The 19,620-nt window shown below is 35.2% G+C and overlaps 2 protein-coding genes across 8 annotated transcripts; both read left to right on the top strand.

Moving 5' to 3' along the window:
* Positions 1-460: 460 nt before the first annotated feature.
* On the top strand, positions 461-3,948 carry LOC105789047 (protein LURP-one-related 7). Of its 6 annotated transcripts, XR_008193757.1 has the most exons (5): positions 462-811; positions 993-1,208; positions 2,582-2,806; positions 2,910-3,018; positions 3,279-3,948. XR_008193757.1 is itself a non-coding variant. In XM_012616253.2 (4 exons), exons 1-4 carry the CDS (start codon positions 581-583, stop codon positions 3,282-3,284), a joined length of 558 nt encoding a protein of 185 aa, XP_012471707.1. In that variant the 5' UTR covers positions 462-580; the 3' UTR covers positions 3,285-3,948. The 6 variants fall into 6 exon arrangements, 3 of the variants coding, with proteins under 3 accessions (XP_052483565.1, XP_012471707.1, XP_012471706.1); XR_008193756.1 differs by having other exon boundaries at positions 2,910-3,948; XR_001132215.2 differs by having other exon boundaries at positions 2,582-3,018.
* Positions 3,949-6,821: 2,873 nt separating this feature from the next.
* Positions 6,822-18,074, top strand: LOC105789046 (E3 ubiquitin-protein ligase listerin). Of its 2 annotated transcripts, none has more exons than XM_012616250.2 (17): positions 6,822-7,081; positions 7,198-7,321; positions 7,403-7,465; positions 7,686-7,763; positions 8,302-8,393; positions 8,881-8,983; positions 9,189-9,341; positions 9,901-10,559; positions 10,685-11,138; positions 11,785-12,311; positions 12,795-13,524; positions 13,953-14,661; positions 15,018-16,060; positions 16,157-16,615; positions 17,007-17,237; positions 17,322-17,807; positions 17,910-18,074. In XM_012616250.2, the coding sequence occupies exons 1-16, from the start codon at positions 7,026-7,028 to the stop codon at positions 17,547-17,549; spliced, it is 5,709 nt and encodes a 1,902-aa protein (XP_012471704.1). In that variant the 5' UTR covers positions 6,822-7,025; the 3' UTR covers positions 17,550-17,807; positions 17,910-18,074. The 2 variants fall into 2 exon arrangements, with proteins under 2 accessions (XP_012471704.1, XP_052483564.1); XM_052627604.1 differs by having other exon boundaries at positions 6,823-7,081; positions 12,795-13,518.
* The last annotated feature ends 1,546 nt before the right edge of the window (positions 18,075-19,620 follow it).

The raw sequence follows: 19,620 nt of genomic DNA, 5'->3' as shown, positions 1-19,620 counted from the left end.
AAATTTTTGACCGTTGGGGGACATCGCGTCCACGTCAGCAGGTCGCGCTAATGTGGACGCGATGTCCTGACACGTACCCTGACATCGCGCTGACGTGGACGCGATTTCCCGGAAAATGGACCATTCCGGTAAATAATCAAAAAATTGGCCCATTTCGGTAAATTTTAAAAAAAACGGCTTTTATTGGTAATTTCCCCTTTTGTCGGTATTAAAAAATAGTATACAATATATAATATTTTATAAAATGTTTAAAACACACTATTTTATATTATTTGTGAACAATGCAAATTTTTAAAAAATTATAAATATTTTTAATATATTTTAATTAATATATTTGTGCACGAATTTAAAAAAAAATTATAAATAAAGTAAAGAGATTAATTTTTTTAAAAATATTTTTGAAAAATAAAATTTAATGGAATAAATTCTGCGAAAATACATTAAGGCTATTTTAACCAAATGAATTTGTTGGCATGCTTTGGAAGATCAGCCCCCCTTTTTTTTTGTTCAATATTATCATAAGCTGAATTCGAGAGAACTTTTCTTTTCCCCGTCGATAAGAGTCAGATAAAATTTTCCAATGGCAACTACTTCAGCTCCGGTATATCCGGCGAACACGCCGATCCCGTTCGATCTATTCGTATCCAAGAAGCACCGTGCTCTCCCTCGTGGCGTCCTTGGATTCGCTGATTCTTCCGGGAACATCGTTTTCAAGGTCAACCGTCAAGATTCCAAATCATCCTTCTCACATGCCAAGGCTATTCTCCTCGATTCCGCGGGAAATCCTCTCATCTCTCTCTACCCTCATAATGTTAGTCTCTCAATCTATGCAGTTTCATCAAAATGAATCACTTTAACTTCAAAAAGTAAAATTTTTTTGGTTTTCTTTTTTGGGTTAAATGCTCTGCAGCTCAAATTAGGAAGTAGAAACCGCTTAGATGATTAAATGTTGTCATAGTTATTGAACTTTTTCGTATTTTTCCTGGTTCAAGGATGGGTCTTGGCAAGGTTTCAAGGGTGATGATGGTGACAAGAATCTGATATTCAAAGTCCAGAGGGTATTGACAAAGTTCACGAGAACTGAGCTGGAGGTATTCCTTGTTTCTGAAAATCAGGGTCAGGGAGAGTTAACTTGTGATTTCAAGGTCATAGGCTGCCATTTCCAAAGATCTTGCACCATCTACAAAGTTGATTCCATTGTGGCTCAGGTATTATAATCTGTAAATCACTCTGATTCCCATTTTCAAAGTTAGGCCTCAATGACCCAAATTAGTTGCTGCTTCTCGCTTTTTTTCTGCAAACATGCCATGTCCCTTTTATGACTGTGCCCTTAGCATTCCAAATGTCTTCTCTTCACAACCATATTTACAACATCTAAAACAGCTGAAGACGAGCTGAAATCAATGCGGAGAAACACAGAGATGAATTGTGAAGAAGAAATTCTTCATTGCATTAACTTACAACCAAAGTTTCCATTTATACTAATCTGCTGTCTACTAACAGCTACTAACTGCATACTAACAAACTAACTGATATTAACAGCTTGTGAACTAACTTTCTAACAACTTGACAGCTAACTTCTCTACAACAACCATGGATGTTTGTCCTATGTCCAAGCTGGAAATAGCTAAACTATTCATTTGACACTGTATAGGAACTGGAAGCTTAACTTTGAGATGTTTGATTAATTGTACAACATGGGACATGAGTTGTAATTCCGTATGGTATCAGCTCAGATAATAAAATTCGTCTACTTATCCAAAAAAGAAGTTGGAAATAGCTATTCCACATAGGAGATCATTGAGATATTTGGCATCAGGTTCCTTTTCCATTGTCTTATTTGGATTAGAAACTTGTCTTACATGTGGGATATAGGATACTGGTCGATGGTCTTTTGAAGAGGAATGAGAGTTGACATCTTGGGATGCAGTCCAATGCTTAAGTTAACAAATATAGGAAAATGTATAGGGTTCAGTACCTTTATTTTATCTCTATCTTTTTATACCTTAATGCCTTGTTTGGTTATTTAATATATTAACACAAGGGAAAGCTTAATTATTACATAAGTATTAAAAATAGTTTGTTATAACATAAAGAATAACTAGTACAAATTTAAACTTGAAATTAGAAGGATGAGTAAAACTCCAGCAAAAAATAAAACCTCTTCAAAATAAGTAAAAATGTTTCCTTCCCTTTGCTGAAAACAAGTCATGTTGGTAGCTAAAAATTCCCAAGTGAAATTAGTTTGTTGCTAACTCATGTACTAGGACATGTTGGAAAAATAATATTCCTACTACACATAGCATAAATTTTCCATCCTTGATTCCCTGGTAATAACCCGGACATGTTCTCTTTCAATATGTGTGCACTGCCTATCTGGCAGCAGCAGGGCTTGTCTTGCACTTCTGCTCCGTCCAGTTAATGGTATAACAATGTTATTGTTGGTTCCTTGATCCTTGTTATAGGCCTCTACTTGAATCAGGTTACTGGTTCGTACACTATAGGTTCTTATGTCATACTTTCTTTGTGGTACTAGTGCTTCGCATTTTTACATTCTAATTCTATGCTTTCACTGATGCAGACCAGTCTTATGCACAAACTTCGGAAGATCTGTGTTAGTAGGAGTAAATTTCGGCTGACCATGTTTCCTAGCTTAGAAGATCCTTCTTTGGTTGTTGCACTTGTGGTAATATTCTTGTTTAGTGGCCCCAAGAAATTCCAAGTTCTGGATAAAATACCCATATCTATATGAAGTTAGAAAAATATCTCAAGCAGAGGGAACCTTTGAAAAACCCAAAAATGGAGGGTGAGGTGGTTAGTTCTCTTTTAGGTATTTTATGTGATGGTGTTGACTGTTTAGTCTCTGGGGATCATGCTGATGAATTTAAGGATTATTTCTCAAAAATCAGGATGGAGAGGGAGATGGCAGCCACGATGAAAGTGTTTGATGGTGGTTGGTCGGCCATAACTGTGGGAGGATGGGGTGAAAGAACAAAGACAGAAACTTTATTGAGGAAGGTGATATAAAAGCTGTTTCTGCGAACGGAAATTGTTTCAATTTCAATTAAATGGATCATATAGGCCCTTTAATTTATTTCTTTTGGTCTAAATAAGTCTTTTATTCATTGCAAACCATAGTTATTGAAGTTTGAGACTGTAAGAAGAGTGTAGTCAACTACGGAGGCAATATCCCATGTTTTGCTTCCCTTTCCATTGATGGCTTTGATTAATGTTTTCACAGTCTGACTCTAAGATTACATTCTGCCATCTTTTCGCAGCTATAAGATTGGGGGAACCTAGCCTTAAAAGCAAGAGCTTCAGCCACTTGTGCTGACAAAGCGAACACCAGTGCATTGATTCCGTCAACCATTTCTCTGTTGCTGTTCCTAGTGACAGCAATACCACTCATTTCAGATTGGTTTAAGAATGCAGCATCGCAGTTTGACTTTGATAACCTGTGGAGGTGGATTATACCATTCTGGAGAGTCAGAGGCGTTTGGCTGAAGCCTGCTCCTTGAGTGAAGTCCTGATGCCCAAAGAACACCACATTCCACACCACGGCTCAACTTCCTTCCTTTCGAATGTCCACCTATGGCATGCCTTCTAAATTCCCCAGCTTTCTGTAGCATTCGATTTGTCTAAACTGTCAAGCTGGTAGTTAGAATTGGCCAATTTCTTGGTTGATGAGAAATACCAGGAAAATGGAGTTCTCCTTTATAGGCAATTTGTTTGTGTTTTTTCTCAAGAGGAATATGAAAGTAGAAAAAGGGTGTGAGTTTGCATTTTTAGTGGTTTAAGGGAATATGTGGGGGAGGTTCCAATTCAATAAAAAAAATAAACAAACCTGACTGCTCCCATTGTTTCACCAATTGTTTAAAATGTTCCTTGAATTTAGAATATGATATGATTACTTATACTTTTTTATAAGATAAATATATTTTTCTGGTATTGGAGTTGAGTTTTAAATTTAAAGTTGTACTTGTGTTTTTTATTTATTTAGATTGATTTTTAAATTTGGATTTCCTCATATACTTTAGTTCATTTTTGTAATCTGTTAAATGAAATTCATTTATAATTAGTAATAAATAAATACAAATTTATAAAAATAGTTAAATAACAATCCAAACATATTAAGCATAATAATTTCACTAACAATTTAAATATACATAATCATTCTGAATAAGTTAAAAGTTTCATAACAATTTGCAAAAAATAAAATAAAATTTAACATCTTCGATCATACGTCGAATATTCCATAAAATAATATGAAAATAAAATAATCATTTTAAATAAATTTTATGCATAATTAATAATAAATAAATGCAATTTAAGAAAAGTTATTAAATAATAATCCAAACAAATTAAACATAACAATTTAACTCCAATTTAAATATACTTAACAATTTAAACATAAGAATTCCAAACAAATTAAAAGTTCCATAACAATCCCAAATAATTTTATTACTCAACTCATGCTAATTGTATATATTATAATCTATTATAAAGTTAGTTACACGTTCAGGATTTAAGATTACATATCGTTAATATTAAAATGCACATTATAGTATCATTCATAATGGTACATAAGGTTACATATCATTAATAATCTACATTGATTACGTAATGATAACTGTATACATTATAATCTTCATAAAGTTAGTTACATGTTTTAGGTTTAAGCTTACATAAGGTTTAACTTCACACTTTGACACATGGCAAAAATAATATACAAAAATTATTTGTCGTTAATGCCACGTCAATATATTTTAACGATATTAGTTAGGTACCTAAAAAAAGTACCAAGTTGGCTTACGGTTTTCAAGTTGAAGTATCACTTAAATAAATAAATAAAAGTTTTAAATATCAAGTAAATATAAGTTGCCAAGTTTAGTACCTCCATCTATATTAACCATTTAATCTTTAAGCTAAATTCATATACCAAATAATATATTTACTTTATTATATTATACATCAAACTTTTCTAATGTTATTTATAATATTAAATTTTATAATTAGATTAGAATTAAAGATCTTTTTTTATATTACCTATAGAATCGAACTTTATAATTAGATTAAGAGTGTTGATATAAGTATACAACAATGAATGAGATAAAAAGGAGAATGTGATGGTACCAAAGAAGCTAATTTTTCTTAGACAAACGAAGAGCTAGAAAAAAGAAAGGAGTAAGGAGGTTACGAAAGCAAAGGAGAGTGAGTGTGAGGATAAGTGCTTAAGATTACTGAGGGCCCAAGATCTTTTTCTCATCGTTCTTCTAAGTATTAATAAGGGAATGTCACGTGCTTGGTCGTGTCACATCATTGAAAGTACTGGTGGTGGTCTGCTCATGTGGTTGATTAGGTGACAAGTTGGTTGTCCTCAAGTGAAATATTGCTTTGTCATTTCTTTAGTTGAGATAGTACGAGATTATTATGCCTCAATGGTCTTTAATGGTCTCTTCTTGGTGGTAAGTGCATTCCCACTAAAAGTAAGTGATTTGATGGGTGAGACATGCGGGGTGCTTGGTGATAGGTGACAAACTAATTAGAAGCAATATATTATTCAAGAGATCTTTAAATCGGAAATTAGCCGAACGATGCGAGCTAAAGGGCAATCCATATACATCTTTCAAATAGCTTTTTGTAGTGCTATATGTCCAGAGAGTATATGAATAGAATAAGGAGTATTTCCTGATTTTACTTTTATATAACTTTACTCTATTTACTAAACTATTAACATGTCAACAAGAAGAAGTAAATGAAAGTTTGTCTTTATTTTTTTCTTAATTTGATTATGAATTTTGTTTTAAGTTCATAATGATTAGATCAAGAAGGTTAGATAGTTATTTCAAATCCACATCTAACAAAACATGATTTTTTAAAGAAATTGATGTATTTTCATGTTTAGTTTACGGTTTATAAAAATTAATTATTTTAGAAATTTGATATCATTTTAAAGGTTTGAACCCTTATTCTTATTTTAGAAGTACAATATGTCTCACCATTACACTTAATATTTGTTAATAAAATGTAAAATATACTTAAAATAAATGATCAAATTATAAATACGCATCTATTTATCGTATAAATGATTTGGACTGAACTAACATTTTATGTACAAATTGATGGTTAAATAGAAAAGAATGTTATTAATAAGCTATTAATATTTTCAGGACTCAATTAGAATAAATTAAATTTAAGGGTTAGTTTGAAGTAGACCTGCTCATGGGTTGGGCCACTTGGCTTGCTCGAAAAGTGGGAGAGTTTAGGTAAAAATATAGGTTCGAAAAATGGATTTGGGCAAAAAAATAAGGTCGTTTAGAAAAGAAAGCCGGTACTTGGATAAGGCTTTTTTTTTTTTTTTTATTATTATTATTATTATTATTATTATTATTATTATTATTATTATTATTATTTTGCTACTATTTCAATATTAGAGGTATTTGATTGTTAAATTATACTATTTTAAGTTATACTATTTTAATCTTATTTAAATTTATTTTCAATTTGTTGGGAAACATTTATTTTAATATTTTTGATGTATTATATTTTAAAAAAAATTATATAAAAAATTAATATGGGTCGGGCTTAGATTTTAATATTTTTATCTGAATCGGACTTGAATAAAAATTTAAGTCCATTTTTCGGATTAGACCTAAGCCTAACAATTGGCCTAAAATTTTGATTGAGCTCGATGCAAACCCAGCCCGGTCCATGGGATATTTGATAAATTAATACAAAATATTAATGTAACCTTCCCGTGACCGCCTGAGTGAAGGCAAGGGCAGGTAAAATTGCCCCAAAATGAAAATTTTGATTTTACAAATAGCCAAAGGCAATATTACAAGGTAGCTCCTCGTTCTTCTCCTTCTTCCCTTGTTTTTCCAGCAAGCAAAGGCACATTCACTTCCCCGCGCCGCCTTTGGATCTTTTGTTCTAATATCCCTCCTTCCTTTTTCACTCTCTCTGTGTAAACCCCTTCTCACGTCTACCCAACGGTGTCGTTTTTCCAATCTTAGTACGCCTGAATGGGGAGACAGAAGGGTGATGGAGCCAGGAGCAAGGCACGCCCTTCAAGCAGCAGGTTTCCTCTTTTCCTCTATTTTTCTAATTCAGTTCATTAATTCTCCATTTATTGAAACATTAAATCTCTTTCTTTAACCTATATGCTGTAATTTTTTGTTTACCTGTCGGCTGCAGCCTTGCGGCTTCTCTGTTGCCATCGAGTTCGGCTGCCGCTGCCGCTTCCGTTGGATTCGGAGGCTACGTCGGTAGCTCCCGCCTTGATTCCTCTCTCTCCACCGAAGATTCCAATCCTCTTTTGGTAAACGCTAAAAGTTTTGTATCTTAATTAATGAAGTTACCAATTTATTCTTCCAGTTTGATGATTTGTTTGCAATTGCAGGATATAGATAGTGAAGTCGCACAACACTTAAAAAGGCTGGCACGGAAGGATCCTACTACCAAGGTAGGTTTTTTTATTTTTTGCGTCAATATATGCGGCGAACTCCATAAACTTTTTGCATTTGACATGTCTTAGTTTTTCGGTCTTGATTACTGTGATCACCTTTTCCATTTGATAATCAATCGAGTAGATCTTCATGATCAAGGAAAGTCCTTCTTTGCTTAGTTATAACTTATAACCAGCTCAGTTTACATGTAGTGACCAGCTTCTTGTTCATTAACAGCTTAAAGCTCTGGCATCCCTGTCTACTCTGCTGAAGCAAAAGTCTGGAAAGGAAATAGTACCAATCATTCCACAATGGGTATGATTTAATTCTTTGCTCTTTACTGGTCTTTGCAGATGCATCAACTGAGTCAGTTTTATATGAATTAAACACTGAAGTAGACTTTAAAAAGGTAGGTGGGGAAAAGCAGTGCCTAGAGAAAGATATTGACATGGAAAGAGAAATCATTTAAAAAGCTAGGGTTTATAATTTTCTAGTGTTGACATGATGAAAATTTTGATTGAGTTTACCTTCATTGTGGGGAAAAACAAAGAAAGAAGAGGAACGCATGAAAGTGTTTCTGAAATTGGTCAGCAGATGCTGAAGTCTAAAATATTGGAACTGAAAACAAATTACTCCAAAATGTGATCTCACTAATCACACTGTGGAACTTGAAACTTTGGTATTGTTGAAATTAGACTCGATTCTTTGTTTGGCTTCTTTTGGATGTTAAAGGAAAAACAATTAAACCAAAATAATACTCACTGATGCCAATGGGTTTCATGTAAATTTCAAATTTTCAACCCTTAAACTTGGTTTAATATGTTTCAGTATTGCTGTTCTCTCCTTCATACAGGCATTTGAATACAAGAAGCTCTTGCTGGACTATAATCGAGAAGTTCGGCGAGCTACTCATGAAACAATGACTAATCTTGTCACTGCTGTCGGGTTCGAACTTCTTCCCTTCTCCCCCCCTCTTTTTTTGTATGGCCAGTGAATGTTATTTTCTTACCTTGTGTATGACAACTTCAATGGATACATTGTAGTGAAGGAGTAGTGAAGGATATCATCATAATATCAATCATTAAGGCTTGACTCAATGAATTCTGAAAGACAGAAATTTTGGTCTTCTTGTTGCTTAATTGTATGAATATCTTCTGTTTGATAATTTAGAAACAAATACAGGGCTCAAGCAATAATGTTTTGAAAATGATTTTCATTGAAGATTAGAACCCGATACAGTGATTCACATGTTATTTATTTTGAAAATTTATGCTTTTTGAGTTAGAAGAGGTGTGAAGTAAGGAAGATGACTTCCTTGTGAAGAGAAGCAAAGAAAAAGGAAGTCTTATTTTCTTTCACATCTCTTTAGTACAATCATTTGCCTGTTTTTTGTCATGCAATAAAGACTAGGTTCTTGGCATGTTTTTCTCAGGAGAGATTTGGCACCGCATTTGAAGTCCTTGATGGGACCATGGTGGTTCTCTCAATTTGATCCCAGTTCTGAAGTTTCACAAGCTGCTAAGCGTTCATTACAGGTTTGAATCAAATTCATGTTTTCTGGGGGTTCAATCTCCTTGGCATCCTATGAATTGTTAAACAGAAATTTAATGTAGCCTATGCATCGTGCATGTGGTGTAGTTGTAACTTTTTGAACATTTTAATATGGTAGGATGTGGTGGGTTTGGACAGGTAGTTTTATTTATTTATTTAATCATTGATTCATTTGGTTGTAAACAACAGGCTGCCTTCCCTGCTCAGGAAAAGAGATTAGATGCTTTAATCTTATGCACAACTGAGATTTTTATGTATTTGGAAGAAAATTTGAAGCTTACTCCACAAAATCTGTCTGATAAAGCTGTTGCTTTGGATGAGTTGCAAGAGATGCACCAGCAGGTATGCATAGATCTGTTTGGATATGCTTTTGTTAGGGACAAGTTTTCTACTCCATATTACTTATAACCTTTAAAGTTGCAATAGTTATGTCACCCTAACCTGTTCATTTTTCCTGTTAATTTTCTGCCTTGGCATTGCACTGGTAAGTAAAATATCACCTGCTTTTTTATTTTTTGGTTTTCCTTTTCTTGGTTGAGGGACATCACTTATTTGTGAAGAAGCATAACCATATATGTTTTTGAGGCTACCAAGTGGAAACACAAGGTGCATAATTTTTCTTAATCACTTCCAACACTCGCCAATCCTTGAAGATATCAGACAAAACATGCACATTATATGTTTATTTTTACATAAATGCTTGTATGAGTGTATCAAAATTATACGTACAGTTCATGCTCATGCATCTGTGTTTCTCAAACATAAACATGTACATATTTGATATATGCTGAATCACTATTGAAGAGCATAGGCATTAACAGCCTCTTATATTGCTGCTTGGGTTTCTTTGTATGTGTTCATGAAATATTTTGTAATTTTCCTCTTATCTCTTTAATATTAGGTGATATCTTCTTCATTGCTGGCTTTGGCAACACTTCTTGATGTTTTGGTCTCCGTGCAAATAGAAAGACCTGGTTTTGAAAATTTATCTGCCGAGCAAAAACGTGCTTCTAAGGCTAAGGCTACTGCAATTTCTTTTGCAGAAAAACTCTTCTCTGCTCATAAATATTTTCTAGAGTTTTTGAAGTCTCAAAGCCCTGCTGTTCGGTCAGCTACATACACAGTCTTAAAAAGTTTCATTAACCACATTCCTCAGGCTTTTGATGGGGGAAATATGAAAACTCTTGCTACAGCAATTCTTGGTGCTTTCCAGGAAAGAGATCCTGCTTGTCATTCTTCAATGTGGGATGCAATATTGTTATTTTCAAAGAGATTTCCTGACAGTTGGACTACCTTAAATGTTCAGAAATCCGTATTTAACCGGTTTTGGTCTTTTATAAGGAATGGATGCTTTGGATCTCAGCAAGTTTCTTATCCAGCACTGGTTCTATTCTTAGATTCTATTCCTTCTAAGGCCTTCTCAGGAGACAAATTTTTTCTTGATTTTTTCCATAACCTATGGGCTGGAAGGAATCCAGTTCATTCTCCAAATGTGGATCGACTAGCATTTTTCAGGGCATTTAAAGAGTGTTTTTTTTGGGGATTATATAATGCTTCTAGGTACGAGTTACTTAAGTTTTTCCTTTGCAGTCCTTGTTATTTAGCGGATAGGATGTTCTCAATTCTTGCCACTTGTATCATTTATTTTACTTAGAATGCTAACTCATGCTTTCTCAACTTACCAGATTTTGTGACAGTGTTGATTCTGTCTCTCATTTCCGGACCACCCTTATTAACGATATCCTTGTAAAGCTTCTATGGCAAGACTACCTATCATCTGTGAGCTCAGAAGACCAGGATAGTGATCAGCCTCTCAGTGGGAAGGCAACGGAAATGCAGAATATCAAGTACCCAATAAGTTATCTTCAGGAGTTGGGAAAATGCATTGTTGAAATTCTTTCTGGCATTTATTCACTGGAAGAGGACCTTCTCTCTTTGTTTTGTGCGGTGTTTCAAGAAGCTTGTGAGGGATTGTTTCAGCAAAAAGCAACGACAGAACAGCCAACACTGAATATAGAACCAATTATAAAATTTCTGTTCTTAGTGGATCAACATGCAAAGCAAGAGGGTGAATCTTGGCCTTTGTTGCATTTAGTAGGGCCAATGTTGGCCAAGTGTTTCCCATTGGTCAGATCACTTGTAAGTTACCATGGCATGAACACTATTTGTCAGATATACGTTGCTCAATTATGCTTACATGTGCTGCACTGCTATTTATGTAACTATGTGAATACATGTGGGATGGGATGGATGGCTATAAATTATAACTCCTTCCATGCTGTACATACATCTTAACTAGTTGTTTATGAAAAAACTACCTACTTATTGCTGCTGCTGGTAATTGTGTATGGGAAATCGTTTATATCTAGTGTTCTTTGTTAATGGAAACGAAATGACTTTTTGTTTACTTCCTTGTATCTTCGGTCCCTGAAGTATCTTTAGTTGTTTTAAAGAAATATCATTGTGAGCTGGATAAGAAATTAGTTTCTGTTTCTCTGGTAGCCTGGGCTTCATAAAATAGTGCCTTTATTATGATTTTCATTTCACTTGTTTTTCTGTTATCTCTACTTTTCACTTCTGAATATAAATGTCAAAATTGGAAATGACAAGTGAGGTTTCATCAGGAAGTTGAAATGACCAGATAAATTTTAATTTAGCTGGGATACCAGTCCAGAGTCTCCTTTTTCCTGCTCTGCAGCAGTCCTTCACCTCTTTCTTGATAATTCTAAGTCATCTAAACATGCTTTTATTTGAACATTCACATCTGGATTTTCCTCCGCAACAGGATTCAGCAGATGGTGCAAGGCTACTATCCATTTCAGTTTCAATATTTGGAGCCCGAAAGGTACTCCAAGCGATTTTTTCCAACAACAATGCACCTTTTTGTGGTCCTCCCTGTGAAAAGGACAGTGAAATGAAGCTGGAGTATTTTCTTCAAGTTTACAAGGAAACATTCATTCCTTGGTGTTTGCGTGGACATAATTGTACTACCAGTGCTCGACTAGATCTGTTGCTTGCATTGCTTGATGATGAGTGTTTCTCCGAGCAGTGGCATGCTATTATTACATATGCCATTGACTTGGTAAATTCTAAGATTGACTCGGGCTCCATGGACTCAAATCACTTAGCAGTGTTGGGAATGCTTTTTGACAAAGCAAGAAATGAGATTAGGATAAGGAAAGTGGGAGAAGATTCTTTTCATCCGCCGGGTTCTCTCCCAGATCATTGGCATCATGAGCTTCTTGAAGCAACTGCTGTTTCTGTTGCCTTTTCCCTTCCTCCTTTTGGAACTTCTGATGCACAGTTTGTGTGGTATGTGATAGCAAAAGCATGATCTGTTTTACCCTCTGCAATTTAAATTACAGGAAGTAATGTGCAAGTATCAATATTACCCAGAAGACTATTAATGTTTTAACCCCCCAAAAAAAAAAAAAAAAACCCTAGTAGAATACTACAAGTAAAATTGTGCCTTAACAACTAGCCATGTGCTTTATTGTTCATAATACAATAGTACAGCATTGCATATCATGACATTTGTCAATGATTGACATGACCTGTTATATTTCTTGGAAAATCATAGCAGTTTGTCATTTGCTTTCTTGAATATCCTTGAAACAAAATAATGATTTTGGGGATGTAGGGGACCTAAATTCTTGCTCATACTATGACAAAGAATAGGCTAATTATTTGTTAAATGTGAAGAATTGTCTCTCATATTGAATCCATTTATGTTTTTGCTGACCTATTCATTTATATTTCTGTGCTTTGACCCCTTGTTGTTTGTACCGTCTGTAGTTCTGTTCTTGGGGGTGCAACCGAAGGCAATCTAGATTCATTTGTCTCTAGGAAGTCAATGACCTTGATATTCCGGGAAGTTTTGAGAAAGCTAGTTTCTTTTATTCTGGATTCATCTTTCAGTTCTGTTAAGCAGGCAAGTGCTTTGTTTGATTCTGAAGAGAATTGCCTTGGATTAGACAGCAAGAATACTGCAAATGTGGTCGATATGGCTCGTTTTGCTCTTCAAATAGTTGAGGGTAGTTTCTTTTGCTTAAGGGCACTTGATGAAGAAAGCGGCTTGGTTTCAAGTATTTCAGCAGCTGTGTTTATTATTGACTGGGAGTATAGGATGAGTGTAGCAGTAGAGGATGCTCTAGATGATGAGTCAAGGAAAAAGATTAAGGCACGGATGGATATTTGTGAATCAGCACATGGTTATCTATCCAATATCAGCAATTTGTGGAAAAGCTTCAGCGGAGATGTGAGAAAAGGAATAAGGAGTATCTTGATTTGCACTATTAGACTTGCTATCTTCAGGGAAGATAAACTAGACAACAAAAAGTTTGCGGCTTTGTGCTGCATGATGATGACAGATGTGCTTGAGCATCTTTGTCAGGATCAGTATGAGGAACAAAACCTGTTGGATCATCTTCTAAGCAAGGGTGATATGTGGCCTTGGTGGATCACACCTGACTTGAATTCCATGGAAGGACTGTCTAAATCAGATACTGAAGGAATCTATGTGAGTGTGAGTGGTGTTATATCCCTAACTGTTCTTGCTGACATAATTCCTCTCTCTCTCTCTCTCCATATATATATATAAGGCATACATATACATGATCTGATACATGTTAAAATGTCATTAATTGCCCCTTTTATGATGCAAGCATCTCTTTTAAATTTATAGCAACAATTTAACTGTAGTAGGATGGTTTGAAAGTGCCTTGTGTTTGTTATTTGATGTCTTTATTGGTTGTTCCACTGTCTTAAGTGGTCTGTTGAAAACTAGTACACTGCTTTTAGTGAAACTATACTGACACGCAAGAATCTCATATTCATATAATTGATGTTTTTAGTGTGTGCTTCTGTTTGTATGAGTGGTTTATTGAATTTATACAATTTGCAATTTCTCAAGTATATGGTAACTAAAAAATTGCAAATGTTTGTTGGATGCAGGCATATGGTAACTACAAGTTTGTTTCTTTAATTGATAAACTTATTTATAAACTTGGGTTGCATAAAGTCATTGCTTGTGATGACCTGGACATTTTACCATTATTAACCAAGGATTCAGCAAATACCAAGGTTACTTCTCGAGCTTGGGTTGCTGCTGAAGTACTGTGCACATGGAAGTGGCCAGAAGGAAGTGCTGCAACCTCTTTCTTACCTCAACTAGTCTCGTTTGCCAAGAGCAGAAATTATTCTTCATATGGAAGCATCTTGGATTCCATTTTCAGCATTTTATTTGATGGTGCTCTCATTTATGGTGAAAACTGTTCACAGAGTTTGCTTCATGCATGGCCCACTTTAGGTGAAGATATGGAGGATATTGAAGAGCCCTTTTTGAGAGCTCTTGTATCTTTCCTTTTCACATTGTTAAAAGAAAATATTTGGGGTCCAGAAAAGGCTATGGCTCTGTTTCAGCTTCTAGTAGATAAACTCTTTGTAGGTGAAGCAGTAAACTCAAATTGTTTGAGGATACTTCCTTCAATTTTATGTGTTCTTGTACCAACTTTATGTCAAAGAAGTATCAGGTCCAGTGAATGTACTAATAAGGATGGTAAACCTGATCCGCTCAATGAAAATCAGATGCAGGATGCCGTCAAAAGCTGGATCCAGAGGATTCTACTATTTCCACCTTTGGTCACATGGCAAACTGGACAAGGTACGCATGCCCTTTTTATAATTTATATCCAGTTAATTTTACGGCATAAGACCAATTGCTCTTAGGTCATAACGATACCTGATTCAGTATCTTGTTTCACTTTTGATGCATGTGCATTGCAACTTACACAAAGACAAGCTCCTTGTAAGAATTTGTTTCCATTAAATAGGTCTTGATCATTTTTATTTGGTTGCTTATGCTTGTTGGTGGACCTTATTCCCTTCACTTTTTATATCTGCATGATTTGGTTGAAATAGGTTATTTCTACTTTAAGTTGTGTCCTCCTCACTTTTTCTTTTCTTTTCTCTCTCTTCGATTTTTTTATTCATTGATTTTCTTTTTGGGTGTTGCAATAGATATGGAAGAATGGTTCCACTTGGTCTTTTCATGTTACCCTTTAAAGGCTACTGGAGGTAATGAAATAATGAAACTGGATAGAGACATTGATCATGAGGAGAGAGTTCTCTTACTGAATTTATTTCGGAAGCAGAGGAATGAAAGTGGTAGATCAATTGCTGCTAATCAGTTGCCAGTGGTACAAATCTTGCTGTCAAAGCTAATGGTTATTTGTCTGGGCTATTGCTGGAGAGAATTTGATGAAGAAGATTGGGAGTTTCTATTTTTCCACCTAAGATGCTGGATTGAATCAGCAGTGTTGGTGATGGAGGAAGTTGCTGAAAATGTGAACGAAATAGTCACTGAACACTCTTCTTCTGATAACGCTGATCTTATTCATAAAAAACTTGAAGAGAGTGTGTTGATTTCTGACAATTCTCTTATAAATATCAGTAAAAATTCCGTCTTCTCATTTTCTTTCCTTTGTGGGCTTTTGGAACTCCAACCAACAGAAGACACGGATAATTTGAACCCCTTAAGAACAGAAAGATGGGATCCAATTAAAAACCAGATTCTAGAAAGCATTCTCCGCTTGTTCTTTTCCACTGGCATTGCTGAGGCAATAGCTGGTTCTTATTCTTTTGAGGCTGCATCTATTATATCAGCTTCTCGATTTTATCATAGGTCTTTCTGGGAATCGGTTGCATCAAGTGTACTCAGATCTCCTCCACATACTAGAGATGAAGCAGCGAAATCAATCAAACTCTGGGGACTAAGCAAAGGGCCTATTTCCTCTTTGTATGCCATCCTATTTTCTTCGAGGCCAATGCCATCTTTGCAGCTTGCTGCCTTTGCTGTTTTGTCAACAGAACCTGTTTCTAAGTTGGCTGTCTTTGGTGAAGGAATTGCACCTTGCTTGGAATTTGATTCAAATACCTACCAGGAGTCTATTAATCTTGATCTTTCACCAGAAGAGAATATCCATTTGACAAAAGAATTATCTTACATAATTGAGAAGTTACCTTATGATGTTCTTGATATGGATTTAGTGGCAGAGCAGCGGGTATATTTGCTTTATGTACAAAAATTTGCTGAAAATATTTGTCCATTTTCCTTTTGATATAATGATATATACTTTTTTTATATATATCTTTTGCAGGTACATCTATTCCTTGCTTGGTCTTTATTGTTATCCCATTTGTCATCATTACCTTCATTATCAAATCCAAGGGAGAGACTGGTACAATATATTCAGAATTCTGCTAATCCACTGATACTAGATTGCCTGTTCCAGCATCTGCTTTCCGACTTATCATTAATGCATGTTCTAAAGAAGAAAGATGGGGAGCTTCCGAATGTTATATCAGAAGCTGCAACTGCAGCCAAATGCTCCATCACGTCAGGGTCAGTATTGTTTTCTGTGGAATCACTTTGGCCTATTGATCCTGTGAAAATGGCTGCATTTGCTGGAGCGATATATGGCCTTATGCTTCGTTTGCTTCCTGCTTATGTGTGGGGATGGTTTAGTGATTTACGTGATCGTTCTACTTCATCAATGATTGAATCTTTTACTAGAACATGGTGCAGTCCTCCTTTGGTTGCTAACGAGCTCTCCCTGGTGTGTATCTTTATCTAAAATGTCTCTATTTCTAATGAGCAAAGTAATTGTTAAAAAATATAGCAACCCTCTTACACCACTCATTGAATTTTAAATATTTTTGATGACTTTTTTGGAAAATGAGTGATGTTGGAATTACTGGATCAATTGCCATCAAATGACAAATGCATGCTTTAGTATCCTTCTACTTTAAACTAGATGGAAACTGACTTGTAGGCAACCACTTATCGTAACAAATGAAGTTTATTGTTTCCTGACCAACTTGCCCTCTGAAGCACTTTTGTTTGAATTTTTTCAAATACTTGACTTGAACCTGAAGAGGAAGAGCTAGAAAAGAAAATTGATCAGGTTCAGAATTAGGTAGTTTTGACTAGTTTCTTCTGCTATGCAGATAAAAACAGCGAATTTTGCTGATGAGAACTTTTCAGTAAGTGTGAGCAAATCTGCAAATGAGGTTGTTGCTACCTATACAAAAGATGAGACAGGAATGGATCTCATTATTCGTCTTCCTGCGTCTTACCCATTACGGCCTGTAGATGTTGATTGTATGAGGAGCCTAGGGATAAGTGAAGTGAAGCAGAGGAAGTGGTTAATGTCTATGATGATGTTTGTTCGTAATCAGGTAACTTATCTACTATCTAATATTTTAATTGCATTCTTTTTTTTTTTCTTTTTTTCCCTGAGATGCACTTCATTTGTGATGCAGAATGGAGCTTTAGCTGAAGCCATACGAGTATGGAAGCGTAATTTTGACAAGGAATTTGAAGGTGTTGAGGAGTGCCCTATATGTTACAGTGTTATCCACACTGTGAACCACAGCCTTCCTCGTCTTGCTTGCAAGACTTGCAAGCACAAATTTCATGCAGCGTGCCTCTACAAGTGGTTCTCGACTTCTCACAAATCTTCGTGCCCCTTATGCCAGTCTCCGTTCTAACCTTGAAGTCAATTTTGAGTTAATGGTTTTTTGTGGCATTTTTGCTCCCTGGATATGTGATGTGCACTTCATTTGCAAAAAGGAAGTGAATTATGCTCACGGCTTAGGGCCTTCGATCATGTGATCTGGTGTGCAAAGATGAACATGGTCGATATTAGTTCAGACTAGAGCTCAGGGGGGTGTACATGGAATGACAGGCAAGCTCTCTCTCACACTCCCCCTCTCTCAGATACACATGGTACACACGTGCGCACGCAGGTGATCTCCTGCCCAAGATGAGCACAATTGGAGTGATGATCCTTTTTCTTTTCACTTTGTATGTTTTCATTTGTACATTACTTGATTGCATTTCACTTGCAGGTTTCGTAGGTTTGCTGAATCAAGTTGGCTTCTGTTGTCGAGTATTTTTGGTGATTTTCACCTGATATATAACATATACATGTTACATATATGAGGATTTAGTCTCCGTATATCAACTGCTATTAAATCATAAATAGGAAAGTAGGAAATCACAAGATTTTGATATTGGATATGATAATTTATTTTCTTGTCAAGGGAAAAGAAAATCAGGTGATGTCGTGTCGTACATCAGTTGATGATAATGTAACTTTATAGGTCCATGATGTAGCCGAGAGGACGCAAAAATATGAAGGGATCCTACAAGTTTTGAATGGGTGATACTATTACTAGGAAACTTCAGCCGGAAGCAGTAATGGCAAACACAACAGTTGCCGCCTGCCTCATCTAAACTGTATATGTAACCGTGGAGGGCAAATTAAAACGGGAATAAATGTACGGGGACATTTTGCACTTGGCAGTCTTGACGAAGCTGTTTTTCCTACCGCGGTTGAGCCAGAGCTTGTCATCATGCATCATGGACCTAAAGCCCCTCACCTGCAAAACAATTATATATAGTTGAGAATAATACTATTTAGGAACCATAATAAAATAGTATTACATTAACATGGCACGATAAATGAAAGAAATTCGATGGAGGAAAAAGATGAATTGACAAATAACTACAGCAAAGGTTTAGAAACGAACTTAATTTTGTCATATTATCAAATCAACTCAATAATAAACTTTAGTCAATCAATAAATTATGGGACCAAATCTAAGAGACCCATCATCACTGTCAAGAACTCGAGATTCCTTACGACGATGCATGAAAAGTAAAGGTCCAAATGTCTTATCTTCCTCATTATTTTAGAATCCAATTTTGATAATCCCATTACGGATGAAAATTGGAACACGACTGAAAGAACAGAGAGTTGCCAAGTCTACCTTTCAGAGCTTTGATCTCGATTAAGCCGTTTGACTTTTTTTTGGTCAATTAATTGTAGGAGTCAACTTAAATGTACTTTTCGAGATTTATCTGATATAAAAGACTTTTGATCGAGCAAATTGCTGTCTCTTTACTTCACTAGAAGATTCATCGAGATGTGAGAAATAATTTTGTAGTCATTTAAGCTATATCCAATCACCACTAAACTTGTCCGACATCTCACCCAACAGTTTTGCCAAATTGGCCTTCAATCCTTAATGTGCGAGACACTCATAATGATTGCTTTATTAGTAAATGAAGTTGTGGTATCACACCCTCAAGTGTAATAGTATATTGGCTCCACAGAAAATGAAATGAGTGTGCTTCGAGTCTCCATCTCTTCAAAAAAGCATTGATAAGTGCATATACCAATTTAGTCCCACTGAGCATATAAGATGCGTATAAGAACCTCGCCTCATTCAAGTATCACTCTATAATGTATGATGTTTTCACACTTAAATTATGTACATATGTTTCAATAATGTGATCTATGTCCTAATTGTGTAAATATAAAACAAAAAAATTGCTAAATAAATTTCAACAAATTAATAAATGCTATTAACAAAATAAAAATATAATAATATTTTCTTACCAATAATAATAGATGTAGGAAATGTGCTTATGATTTAGACCAACCAATAGCGTTGGTATTTTTAAAAACTGTAACATTTGTTTAATTAATTTATTCAATATACAAATAACTTATTTAACAAAGAAATAAGTTTATATTTTATAATATTATTAAAA

Source organism: Gossypium raimondii, chromosome 2, assembly GCF_025698545.1.
Source record: "Gossypium raimondii isolate GPD5lz chromosome 2, ASM2569854v1, whole genome shotgun sequence".
Taxonomy (NCBI): Eukaryota; Viridiplantae; Streptophyta; class Magnoliopsida; order Malvales; family Malvaceae; genus Gossypium; species Gossypium raimondii.
The sequence above is the reverse complement of the archived record's forward strand: the minus strand, read 5'-3'. Positions and strand labels throughout refer to the sequence as shown.